Here is a 13,741-nt window from a genome sequence, read left to right on the forward strand (position 1 = left end):
TGCTAGTCTTAGCATAGCTAAATTTGCTGTCCATCAAAAGCTTTCCAGCTGCTTAGGTCAACCGCAAGCAATCTGATTTTATCACACCGAACGCCCGCCACTGATAAATGTATGTTTGGTCAGCGTGTGCTCAGCTACGTGCATGACTGATGCTATCAGGAAAAGCTTTTACTCCCAATAGGGCTTTAAACCACTGACGACACAGTCTTTATGGGGTTTTCTGCTGTAATTCTTCTATAGGACAATCCAGGGAGTGAAACATCTGCTGGAACTAATTGAGTTCCAGGTCAAATTGCCTGTAATGAGCCACCTTGAGTCTGGTGGAAGGTGTTTTTTCCACTGCTGTGATCAGTGCTGTGAGGCTTTACACACACTCCACACACAGATGCCCAGTGCTGCTAAGGACCGGAGAGGATAACGGAATAAAGGTTCTCTACCTCTCGGCATAAAGAAGCATTGATTCTTTCCACCTTATTTTTTCCCCCTCTTCCCAGAACTGTTAGTCTTCCACATCCCACTTCCTCCGAGCATCCTCCAGGGTCCTGGCTGCGAGCGCTTTATACAGCAAACCCTTATCCTGCCTGACTGCTGCACAGGAAGCAGTTTTTTTTTTTTTTTGTCATTTATATATTTCCTCCCAATACACAACTCAGCCCAAATAGTCAGCAACTACCTTATTCTGCTAAAGTACAGAGTGAAGAGTCTATTCTTGAAATATGCAAATCAGATACACACTTGAAACTGAAAATAATGGGACTGGAGTACACTGTAGTCATACAGCAACTTTATGCAACTTTTCACTGAAAATCTTGCTTAAGAATACTGTCTTTTAGAATACTATCAGTATGCTGCAGCATTCTTTAAAGCAGAGGTTCCCAAGCTTTTCAGTACGCGACCTCCAAAATAACTATGCCAGTGACTCGTGACCCCCAATATCCTCTGAAGTGGTTATAAATACAGAAACCTTGCATGCAATGGCGCAAAAACACCAATAGACTCAAGTCTATTCTTCGCTTAATTTTTTTTTTTTTAATGTATGCCACTGATGTAAATGTGTCAGAAAGTTTAACCTGGTATTATAAAATCGGTCACACTTTACAATAAGGTTCATTAGTTAATGTTAATTAATGCATATACTAACATGAACAAACAATGAACAATACATTTACTACAGTATTTATTCATGTTATTAAACGTTAGTTAATGAAAATACAGTTGTTCATTGTTAGTTCATGTTAACTCATGGTGCATTAACTAATGTTAACAAGCATGGACTTGAATGTTAATAATGCATTAGTAGATGTTAAATTATGATTAATAAATGGTGTACAAGTGTTGTTCATGATTAGTTAATGTTAGTAAATGCATTATTTAATAAACCTTATACAATGTTATCATAAAATCAATCTGCAGCATCTGACGCTATTACTGTCTTTAATATATTGTAATTACCTCAGGGCTCGCAATCCAAAAGAACTAGTAACTATAAGCTACTATATAGTATATAGTAACTGTAAACAATTGTTTTTTCAGTAGGTTATGGATAAAATATGGTAATACTTTTGGTGTAATAAAAAAAAAAAAGGGGGAAATCACCAGGCGGAAATGGGAAATGGACCACCCTCATTGTCCAGTGACCCCTCGGGGGTCCAGGCTCCCACTTTGAGAACCACTGCTTTAAGGCATTGTAAAAACTATAATCATAACACACTTTAATAAAGTAAGGTTCTACTATAAAGTACTATAGTAATTTTTTACATGTGAGAAATGCCAGTGCTTCTGCGCAAATGTGGAGACGACTCCCAGGATATTTGGCCAGTTCATAACAGAACTCACACACATTCACACTTACAGACAATTTGGTATTTTCGATTCACACATGCAGCATGTTTTTGTGCAGAAAAATTTGACTGAAATTTAAGCCCCTCCCCCACTGCACACATGGAGAACATGCGGTCTCCGCACTGAAAGGCCCGGTGCTGCCAAACTCGAACTGGGGAACATCTTGCTGTCAGACAGCAGTGGAACTCACTGACCTTTGATAGTGGCTTGAAATAAACCTGATCTGAAAATTCGTAATAGTCATACAGTAATTTAAGCTTTGGTATGTTGCGTTGTTAGCATACGCAACATACCAATATGTATGTTAATATCTTTCACAGATATCTTTCATATAGGCGTCAAGGTGGCGCTGTGGGTAGCACAATCACTTCACAGCAAGAAAGCTGCTGGTTTGAGCCTCGGCTGTGTCAGTTGGCATTTCTGTGTGGAGTCTGAATGTTCTCACTGTGTTGGCGTGGGTGTCCTCCGGGTCTGTCTAAAGACAGACGCTATAGGTGAATTGGGTAGTGTATGTGTGTGAATGAATGAGAGTGTATGGGTGTTTCCCAGTGAGGGGTTGCAGCTGGAAGGCCATGCACTGCGTAAAACATGTGCTGGATAAGTTGGGGGTTCATTCCGCTGTGGCGACCCCAGATTAATAAAGGGACTAAGCTGAAAAGAATATGAAGGAATGATTTTTTTCATATTTTTACAAGCAAAGTTTCTTAAAAGTAACCCCAGGTTATGTTTTTGCCAAGTATGATGCGATCCTGGATTGACATCTATTTTGATCCTGGAACATCATTTATGTTGGAAAATGAAATACATAACTATTCCCTAATCCTAAACTCACCCAAATCTGTACATCACTCCCAAAATAAGAGGGGAATAATAGTTGGGTAACAATCATGTAGAAGCACACAAACCTAAACTTAACATAAACTGTAAACGTATCCCTTAATTCTGATTGGCTGATTGATCTTTTTGCATTAGCATACACATAAAACACAAATGCTTCTGAAATCCAAAACCTCTAAAGGATTGTTAGCCTGCATTATTTAAGGAAACCGGAGCAGGGAACACTTCCCAAAAGACATTATAATTTGAATGGTATATACGCTTATGCTAGTCTGTTTTTCATTATCCCGAGGTCTCCATAATCTTGGACCAGGCCGTATCCTGAGCAGATGCTGCGGTGGTCGTGGAGGAGTGGAGAGCATGAGACTGATTCCTGAATGACCCAGGTAACAGATGAGTCTCCGAACTGATCACATGGACCAGTCTGAACACCTGCCAGTGACCTACTTTCACCTGCAGCTTCATCACGATGGGCGTCCAGCTCTGCACAAGAAGTTTGGATAGAGAAGAAATGATCATGCCCAATGGAGCCTAGTTTCTCTTAAGGCTTGTTCCTTAACTTTCGTCAATTGGTGAAGTTTGTTCCTCATCACTGTCACTACTGGCTTGCTTGGTTTGGGACTTGTGGAGCTGTGCATTGATCGATTTGCTCTTCAATGTTTGGACGTTCAGCAGTGAAAATTAAACCACACTGAACTACAACTCTTAAAACTGGACTGACACAGTTTCAATTTACTAGAACTTTTACGTTAAGCTGCATTTACACAATCTACGTTGTAAAAGTGCTATAGAAATAAAAATTAATCGAATTGAATTATATAGTGTAATGGCTTTTCAATCAAAAAATGTCCTTATAATGAAAGTCAATAGGGCAAAATCAGCCTCCAACATACAGTTGAAGTAAGAATTATAAGCCCCCTTTTGATTTTTTTTTTCCTTTTTTTAAATATTTCCCAAATGATGTTTAACAGAGCAAGGAAATTTTCACAGTATGTCAGATAATATTTTTTCTTCTGGAGAAAGTCTTATTTGTTTTATTTCGGCAAGAATAAAAGCAGTTTTAAAAAATTTTAAAGCCATTTTTGGGACAAAATTATTAGCCTCTTAAAGCTATTTTTTTTCGATAGTGTACAGAAAAAAACATTGTTTTACAATAACTTGCCTAATTACCCTAACCTGCCTAGTTAACCTAATTAACCTAGATAATCCTTTAAATGTTACTTTAAGCTGTATAGAAGTGTCTTGAAAAATATCTAGTCAAGTATTATTTACTGTCATCATGGCAAAGATAAAATAAATCAGTTATTAGAAATGAGTTATTAAAACTATTATGTTTAGAAATGTGCTAAAACAATCTTCCCTCCATTAAACAGAAATTGGGGAAAAAAATAAACAGGGTCGCAAATAATACAGGGGGGCTAATAATTCTGACTTCAACTGTAACTAAAGGGTTTTAAATTTGAGTGTATTGCTGAGTTTTTGAAAAATTCCAAAGCATTTTCTCAAAATATTTGTCAAAATAGGGTTTGTTACCAAAAATTATTCGATTTGCTGAACCAGAGGCCAAATAAGACTCAAAATCTATTTATATATAAATGTATCCGAAGCAACTGAGCACATTTATGAGTTTAGTAATGCACAATTTAAGATTTCCATCAAGCCTTTTTCATGCGGCGTCCCAGAATGCACATAAAAATTGGTGGATGGAAACATGGCTATTAGTGGTTTGCTTGAAATTACTGTTAAAAAAGTACACTTCAAGCCACTTCAAAGCAAATATGCGTTATGTACAAATAACCTTTCTGATCACTCTTACGTTGAGGAGCACAAGCATCCAAAAGCCGTGCATCCCAGAACACGTAAAAAGACACACCCTGCTAATTACCCAGAGTTGAGAGAGACAGAGCGAGTCCTTTCCCTGATGTGAATGAGCTAAAAGGAGCTGAGGTTAAGTATAGGTTAGCTCACGAGGAACCATCAGCAGGAATGTACATCCCAGCAGAGGAACAACTCCCCTCCGCATAATCGCCCTGAGCTGTAAATCCAGGCCTGCATTTCTGCTGTCTGCGGCCACTTGCCTCACATGGCAATATATGGAAAGGTCATCAACACCATCCCCTGACCCGACAACTGTGCCAACGGCCTCATGTGGAAGTGTGCATGCAGCTCTGAGTGTGCGTGTGTGTTCTGCAAAAACAGGGTTCATACACATTTTTACTATAAAAATTCCAGGACTTTTCCAAAAACGTTCAGGTAAATATTCATTTCCTAATGTTTCATGTAATATTTACATGCATTAGGTAAATAATAAAACGAAAGCTCTAATTTATTACAACACATCAAAATTACGTGATAATTGTGTAGTTTATTTTTATTTCTGTAAAAACGTTTTTGGAAAGTATCTTGCTGTTTGTGTAAAAATGTTAGAAACGTTGTCTTAATAGTACAAATTAGCCTTTAGCACCCACAGTATCTTACCTAGTTAGATTGTTTCAGGACACCACACTTAAAATGTAGCTTAACTTACGATGAATGCGAGTAAACGAGAAGCCAAGCTGAAATTGCAAGTAGAAATTGTAACATAAAGAGACAAATCGCACAACTGTATTTCAAATTTACCCAATTTTGTCATCTATACCAGTGGTCCCCAACCACCGGGCCGCGGACTGGTACTGGTCCGTGGAACAAATGGTACCGGGCCACATAAGAAATCATAAATTATTTCTGTAGAAAATATTCCTCCCCGCGACTTGGTTTCTTCCACTTACCCCCGCCATCTCACATGAAATGGACTATGCCAAAATCCACCACGGAGCAGGAAGAACGATCGCTATAGCTATAAAACAGGTATTATAGAGTCCAAATCAGCAGAGCATTTAAGCATTGTGCATATAACGTTATGTGTGCGTGCATCGCTAAGTAAGTACCCGAAATCATTGCAATTTGTATCTATATGGAGTTTCACATAATCATACTCATTAGGTAACTGTATCATTAGGTTACTGTAACATTCCAATGCATACATTTAATTCGGCTATACGGTTGTATTATTGTTAATATGTTCGTCAGTTGAAATGTTTGGCACAGATGTTGTGTATTTGATGCATATAAACCTTGATTGAAACATAATCAGACCGCTATAGTACAACTAGCGCATGCACACTAAATTGTTGATAATAAACCTGATCGCGTTAGATAGATTGTAAACCTTACCATTTTGTTGAAGTGCAGTGAGTGCACTATTCTGTGCTTCTCAATGGCTGTATTTTAATTTTTGCCATTTTTCGTTGGGGTTAGGTTGGGGACCACTAATCTATACTATCATATATTACTTAGTATTGTTTGACACCCAGTGGTTGAACTAGGTTTTGCACTCCTGGATCTAAACAAACGCAAGCGCAGGTTGCCAGATTAATGACCAACAGGGGCGAGTCTCGAGCTTAAAGGCTTATTTAAGCCGTTTCCTAAATAAAAGCGATGGCACACAAGAGAAGGGATATTTCGATATTATAAGGAGTTTTTGTTCTACCCAACACCACAACTTGTTATATTAGAAACGGCTTCTATTTCTCACAGGTGAACAACAGGATAAATGACGATGATCAGCTCAGGTACACCTCATGTGCTTTATTCAGTGTTAAATGCTAATAATGTGAGTTTGAATGTCATTTCACATGATGTTTATTGCCATACTACTGAAAGCAGCAGCAGATAGTTCACCTCAGATCTTGAAAATAAACCATTTAAAATTTAACTTTAGACTCATCACCAACATATCAGTGGTTCAGCATGTACATTTAATAATGTTAAAAAAGTTTAAATTGTATAAATTAGATTGTAAACCTTACCATTTCGTTGGAGTGCAGTGAGTGCACTATTCTGTGCATCTCAATGGCTGTATTTAAATTTTTGCCATGTTTCGTCTGGTGCAACAGCCAAATTGTTGCAAATTACTGCAAATCACTGCAATTACTGCAAATCTTGCCATGTGGCATGTTGTCAGGAGTTATAATATAACCTGCTCACCTGATGTTTACACTCGTAATATATATAGTATTAATTTCGGAACATTTCGGTCACGAGCACATGCTTTGAGAGCCTTTCTGAAATGAATGAATGAATGAACGAACGAACGAACGAACGAACGAACGAACGAACGAACGAATGAAAAAGAAAAACTTAAGGCAACCAAGGCTGTTGAAATATAATTGGCTACGGTGGCATTGGGTGTGTTGAAACAACCAAAACAAAGACAGACATTCCGGCACGTAACACACGTTATCAAAGCACAGTTTCTGACTTCAGCATTGTTTTTCAGATAAACAAGGATGTTTTCTTAGCAAACATATTATGGTATGTTAAGGCTTTAGAAGAGTCAAAAACTTACATACAGCACATTTAACCTAATTAAACTAGTTAGCCTTTAAATTGCACTTGAATATCTCACAAAATAACTAGTGAAATATTACGTGCTGTCATCAAAAAAACTAAAAACTAGTTATTAAAATGATTGTGTTTAAAAAAGCGTTCTGCTCTGCGTTAAACAAATTTAATAAAGAATTAAAATTTCACAGGAGGTTCAACTGTATATCAGTTTATTACCTTCATCAAACACACACACACACACACACACACACACACACACACACACACACACACACACACACACACACACACACACACACACACAGCGTTTTATGGTCACTTGTTTTAAATAAACAATTATTTAAATGTTTAATGTGTGTGTGTGTGTGTGTGTGTGTGTGTGTGTGTGTGTGTGTGTGTGTGTGTGTGTGTGTGTGTGTGTGTGTGTGTGTGTGTCCTGCAAAAACAGGTAGGTTTTAAAAAAAAGACCCGGAGCTGGGCAGTAAATCTCGTTGTGTTTTCCAAAAGCAGGGACGCACCCAACAGCACAAGAAGAGCATAAATTCCAGGACGGAAAGAAGCATTGGATTAAGTTTCCTTTCAAGCTCAGGGTCCTTGGCTTAGCAGTCTACCCTTTTGGCCTAAAAGTGAGACAGACAGCGAGTGAAAGAGGAGCCATGAGGCTTCCCCTGCGCCCCCCCTCCTCCTTCACCCGGGCCAGCAGTAAATCAGGATGGCAGTTAGCTAGGAAGCAGCTGCTAATGATAGTTTTACTGGGGTGAGCAGGAAGTCGTCTCCTGACCCGGCCCGCTGCTCCTGCTCTCCTGTGACTGTGACAAAAGGACAGTAAGTGGGCAAAAGCCAAGCGTCGGCACAGCCTCCTCAGAAATCTCCACAGGAAACCTGCCTGTGCCGCTATCACATCCACCATCTTTAAAAAAAAACAAAAAAACAAAACAAAACAAAGGCCCGTCTCTTCCACTGCGGCCTCGGCGGGGAAAAAACATCACAAGGACTCTGTCTTTTCTGGGACACACGAACGAAAGCTGCAGACATGAAAGCTGAAGGAGGAAGTTGCTAAATATTGCTTTAAAAATGTACATGCCTTCAGAGCACACGTATAGTGTGAAACAACACTCGCCAGGATCTTTATAAGTACAGTAGATCCCGAACACAACAGAAGAAATGCATCGTGATTCATGTAGCTCTCTTTGCTTTTCTTGATCCAACTGCAAGATTTGATACAAAACTGCAGTTATCATTCATTTCCTTTGGCTTAGTCCCTTTATTTAACAGGGGTCGCCACAATGGAATGAACTGCTAACTTATCCAACATATATTTTACACAGCGGATGCCCTTCTAGCTGCAACCCAGTACATCCATACACACTCATTCAAACACACATACTATGGACAATTTAGTTTATTCAGTTCACTTATAGTGCATGTTTTTGGACTTGTGGGGGAAACCGGAGCACCCAGAGGTAACCCACACCATCACAGGGAGAACATGCAAACTCCACACAGAAATTCCAACTGGCCAAGCCGGGACTTGAACCATCAACCTTCTTGCTGTGAGGTGATAGTGCTAACCACTGAGCCAATGTGTTGCAATTGTATTTCTGGAGTACCAAAAAAAAAACACATTTCAGTGGACGTGTATCCATAAAGATCAATGAAACCCCCCGTTTCAGCAGGATGTTTTCACACCTCTGGTTTGGAAAAAGTCAGGAAAGTGGGTGTGTCTAGCTCTGATTGGGTGGGAGTATTAGGGGTGGGAAAATGGGCAGGGTTTGAATAAAAATGGGAGTTGCCATTTGGGCACGCGCTGAGGACAGAGGAAATACAAACACACACGCATCACGCAGGGGAGAAAGACAGTGTGTTTAATGTTGGTGAAATGGTGAAATGTTTGATACCGCACGTCGTATTGGAGAAAAAAAGCCTCTGCATTTCTCTGTAAAATACAACGAAAATCAACACGACAAAAAGTTTGCTTACAGTGTTCACGTGTTTACACACAGAGAGCAGCATTTACAGCGAATCTTTCAATATTGTAGTGATATAAACGTACTGTAAACTAAGTAACTTAGAAATCATTTTGACTAAGGTCTGTATTTAAAAACTGAAAGAGTACAGCCGACCATACGAACTATAACTTTGCCATCTGAATGAACAAAGAAAGGGCACTGATCGCACACACTTACCGAATCTGTAGACAGGACAATCAGCTCATACTGGAGCTGCGTCTTTTTTAAAGGAGCAAGCAGCAAATCCGGATCTCATCATTGATGAGAAATGCTCTTGAGTAAAAAATGTTCCAAACAAACGCATTTCTGCCGCGCTATGATCTCATGGCCGTGACGCAGCTTCAAAAATAAATTTTTTAAACCGGAAGTACAAATTTGCTTAAAATAACGCAAAAACTACCAATTTTCACTTTTTAGTGAAATATATGTGTCCTAATAGTGTTTTTAGCAGTGTGGGACACATATACGATGTTTAGGTTTGAATCTGGAAAAACGTCTCATAAAACGCTGACAATAAACGCAAACAAAAAGCGTCCCAGTGTGTACGAGCCTTTATTGCTTTAATGTGGACAAAATACATTTGTTAGTATAATTGAATTTAATTAAATGCACAGTATTTACTATTACTTTTTTGTCATTAGGAGTCGTATTTATTTTAGTTTGGCTGGAATATTTAACAAAAAAAAAAAAGAAACTTAAAATTAACAGTCAATATTATTGTTGTGATCGCCAACAGTGTTTTCTCCACTGGAGATTACTTCCGGTATTCCGAACAAACTACAACTCCCAGAACTTTTTGCCCCACCAACCCCTGCAACAGCTGACAATAATCCAAACATTCACATACAGACATGGCTGTAGCTCATCTTACTGACTACACAGACTAACTATACACATTACTTTTCACATTCACATTGCTGAGTCTTTTTTCTCCCATGAACATTACGAAGCATTTCCCTTGAAGCATTACAAAGCGTTTTCCATTTTTAAAAAAATAAAAAAAATTAAATAATAAAATATAAATTAAACAAACAAATAAATACTAAAAGAAAACGTCTGTAATTTTCTATTGATTTTTGTGTACACTAGAATGTTTGTTTGATTCGTCTTTTTGTGTGCTGAACAGCATGACTCTGAATGATAAAGTGATGATACATTGAATAATCATTCTAAAACAAAACTTCTTACTGTGAACACATCATCATCCCCAAGTTCAGCCTCATTTTGGAGTGTTGAAGAGGAAGTTGTGGAACCTAAAATAAAACACACAAACAGGAGACGTGAGCCAACAGAGCTCCACATATCCTGTCAGTTAATGGTGGCGTTTGAGGTCAAAGAGAGAGAAAAAAAACTGACTGATTGACGGATGAAACGCAACTCCAGTCTGATGTCACAGATCACATCACTGAAACCTTAGGCATCACATTGCTAACCTCCAGCCTGTCTAGATGTCTACCATTAAGTCAGCATGAAATCAAAATTAACAATATTAATTATGCTAGCACACATTGCTAGTCTTAAGGTGAACAATTAATCTGTGCAAGATAATCCACTGAAAAAACTCAAATACAGTTACTTCATAATAATTAAGAAATGACACAAATGCATCTTTTGTTTCAACTTTACATGTTCTCACCCTCTGTTAAGTCCTCCAAGGCTTTCCGCACTCCTCTGTCAAAGGCACGAGCATCGGCGGGGCTCTGGAACGTCAGGCCGCATTTTTTGTTGTCGACCTTCCAGTGGTGAAATGTGGGCGTGGCCTTGGTGTAGATCAGGTCTTTCCTCACGAAACATTCCAAAATCACCTGCCAGCCAAAACAAGTGAGACAAATCAGAGGTCACTGTCTGAGAAACATCTCAAATCACAAACGCATCCTACACTAGACTGAAGAAGCCAGCATGCAAAACTCCCCAGGTTGAAAATCAGCATGAGAGCAGGGGTATTAAAGGGGTGGTCCACCATGATATCATATTTTAAACTGAAGTGTAATGTAGCTTAGTGAACATAAACAACATCTCTGAATGTAATATGCCCAAAGTTTAATACAAAGAGAGACATTGGCTTTTACAGAGTTAGCTTAGCAAAGCCTACAGCGTATGAACTTGGACGCGTACAAAAAAATACATTTAGGTTAATGATGTCATAAACCCTTCAAGTTACGCACATACACCCCGTGCAGTAAAGTGGTGTGGCCAGAGGCACTGTAATGTTACAACAGAGACGCTTCCTGGTGATGTGGAGCCGATCTGCAAATCACAGCAGATTATGTTAGCTGACCAATCAGAGCCTCTTGAGGGCGGCTCTTCAGAGGAACTAGAGAATATGACAGTTGTTTTCATGTTAGCTGAGTAGCTGTATATAGAGTAGGATATATGAAAAATAACCTAATTTTCTACAAATGAAGCATGAGCACACGTTGCTTTGCACACCATGAAAACAACCAAGCCTTAAAAATGCACTGTGGACCACCCCTTTAAACCTTTAGGACACCCCACCTCCTCCCCCAACATGTTTAATTTTACTCACGCCCCACCAACTAACATATTTTGTAATGAATCATACAGAGGTTGGACAATGAAAATGAAACACTAGCCAATTTAGTTTTGCAGTTTCATGGCTAAATTTGACCAGCCTGGTGGCCAATCTTCATTGACTGCACATTCCACTAGTAAGAGCAGAGTGTGAAGGTTTAATTAGCAGAGTAATAGCAGAGTTTTGCTTAAAATATTGCAATGTACACAACATTATCGGTGACATATCAGAGTTCAAAAGTGAACAAATTGTTCTGTGACCAAGATAGCAAGTCTTTGTGATGCATCAAGCGTCATGGTATTTAGTGGTATTCAACGGCAGTTTCAATGGTGTCAGTAGCGCACATTTGGTGAAACGTAATGTATTGAGTCCACCTTCACTGTGTTTTGCACATCCAAGTGAGTTATGGTGTGAAGAAAGCCTCAAAGAAGCGTACCACCCAGACTATAGCATGCCCACAGTGATGCATGGGGGTGGATAGTGATGGTTTGGGCTGCAATATCATAGCATTCCCTAGGCCTAAGGCCCCGTTTACACTAATACATTTTAGTTTTAAAACGTTTTAGAATGAAAACGATCTACGTCCACACTGGCGTTTCATCTACAGTTTTTTAAAAGCTCCCCGTCCACACTACACCGCTAAAAATACACATCACGTAACTAGGCATGGGACGATAACCGCTTTTAAGGAATACCACGGTTTGGAAAAGTTAATGTTTTAAAACCACCAAAATACTCTGTAATAAAGTTTCTAAAGTATGTGTAAGATTTTTAAAAACTTTTTTCTTTGTTTTTTAGGACAACATTATCTAGAGCAGAAAAGATATCCATAGATGCCATTTTAAATTGTAAAGAAATCTGTGTTTTTGAAACTAATGACGACAGCAAAAGTTGATTATTTTATTTTCATTATTTAGCCTGACATGTTTACTGCTCCAAAATATTTGAAATCTTTCAAAAAAAAAAAAATAAAATAAAATAAACAAATAAATAAATAAATATATATATATATATATATATATATATATATATATATATATATATATATATATATATATATATATATATAGATATATATATATATATATATATATATATATATATATATATATATATATATATATATATATATATATATATATATATATATATATATATATATATATATAGTTTTCAAAGGGGAAAAATAGTTTTTTTTTTAACCTAAACATTTAAAAAGAATATATTTTAGAGCAGTAATTACAATACCGTGATACTGTGAAACCGTAATATATCCCAATGCCTACACGTAACCATACACGCACTCTGGCATGCGTGACTCTGACATGATTCACGTGACTCAATCAGTGGGAGTTAAGCGTTTTGTGCATTTGAAGTGCTTACTGCGTGAATCGCTCGAGTTGGAAAATTAAACTTCAGCAGACATTCACGCCACGTTAACCAATCAGAAGCTTTCTCTTGTATGGGGCGTGATTAGGACGTAGCGCCTGTTTTTGGTGTCCCAAGGGGAAATCCTCTTGTAGACACCAGACAACGGTTCATCAACTTGGGCTCGGCTCAGTCTGAAGCACAGCTGAAAGCCTCCATCTTCCAGGTATAGTTTCTGGAGGAGTTGATGAACTCACAGAGCTGGGTGCACCTCTGAAAGGATCTAGTGGACTCAGACACAGCGGCAAACAAATTTATGCTGTTTTTAGCCTTCCTAAAGCACATAAACACAGCTATTCTATCAATATAATCCATGTTAGCCATTTAGCAACAAAACTAGAGTCACTGAGCAGACAAAAGCCCTGCCCCTGACGCAACTCCGCGTCTATTTTGGAACGAATTTGCGTGAACAGTGTGATTTATCCACATGTGCTGCGTCTGGTGTGAACACAGGATTAGACCATATTAAAAAATATTGTGATCTATTACCCAGCATTTTAGTTTAATTACCCAACTAGGGTTGTAACGGTATGAATTTTTTACGGTATGATAATCGTCTAAAACAATACCACGGTTTGACGGTTTCGCGGTATACGGTATTAAATAGTAATTCTCATAGCAAAGACCCTGAAAAGAATAAGAACACGTTTTCTGACTGAACAACGGTTTTATTTCAACAAACTTTTGAAAGAACCATTTTAATAGA

The 13,741-nt window shown here is 38.3% G+C and overlaps 1 protein-coding gene across 1 annotated transcript in view; it reads right to left on the reverse strand.

The window, feature by feature from the left end:
- The window catches only part of spred2b (sprouty related EVH1 domain containing 2b), a 71,314-nt gene that overhangs the window by 15,749 nt on the left and 41,824 nt on the right, over positions 1–13,741 (reverse strand). The window contains 2 exon segments of the mRNA NM_213234.1: positions 10,263–10,327; positions 10,711–10,879. Coding sequence (NP_998399.1) covers positions 10,263–10,327; positions 10,711–10,879 — 234 coding nt within the window.

Source organism: Danio rerio, chromosome 13 (genome assembly GCF_052040795.2).
Source record: "Danio rerio strain M-AB ecotype USA chromosome 13, GRCz13ab, whole genome shotgun sequence".
Classification (NCBI taxonomy): Eukaryota; Metazoa; Chordata; class Actinopteri; order Cypriniformes; family Danionidae; genus Danio; species Danio rerio.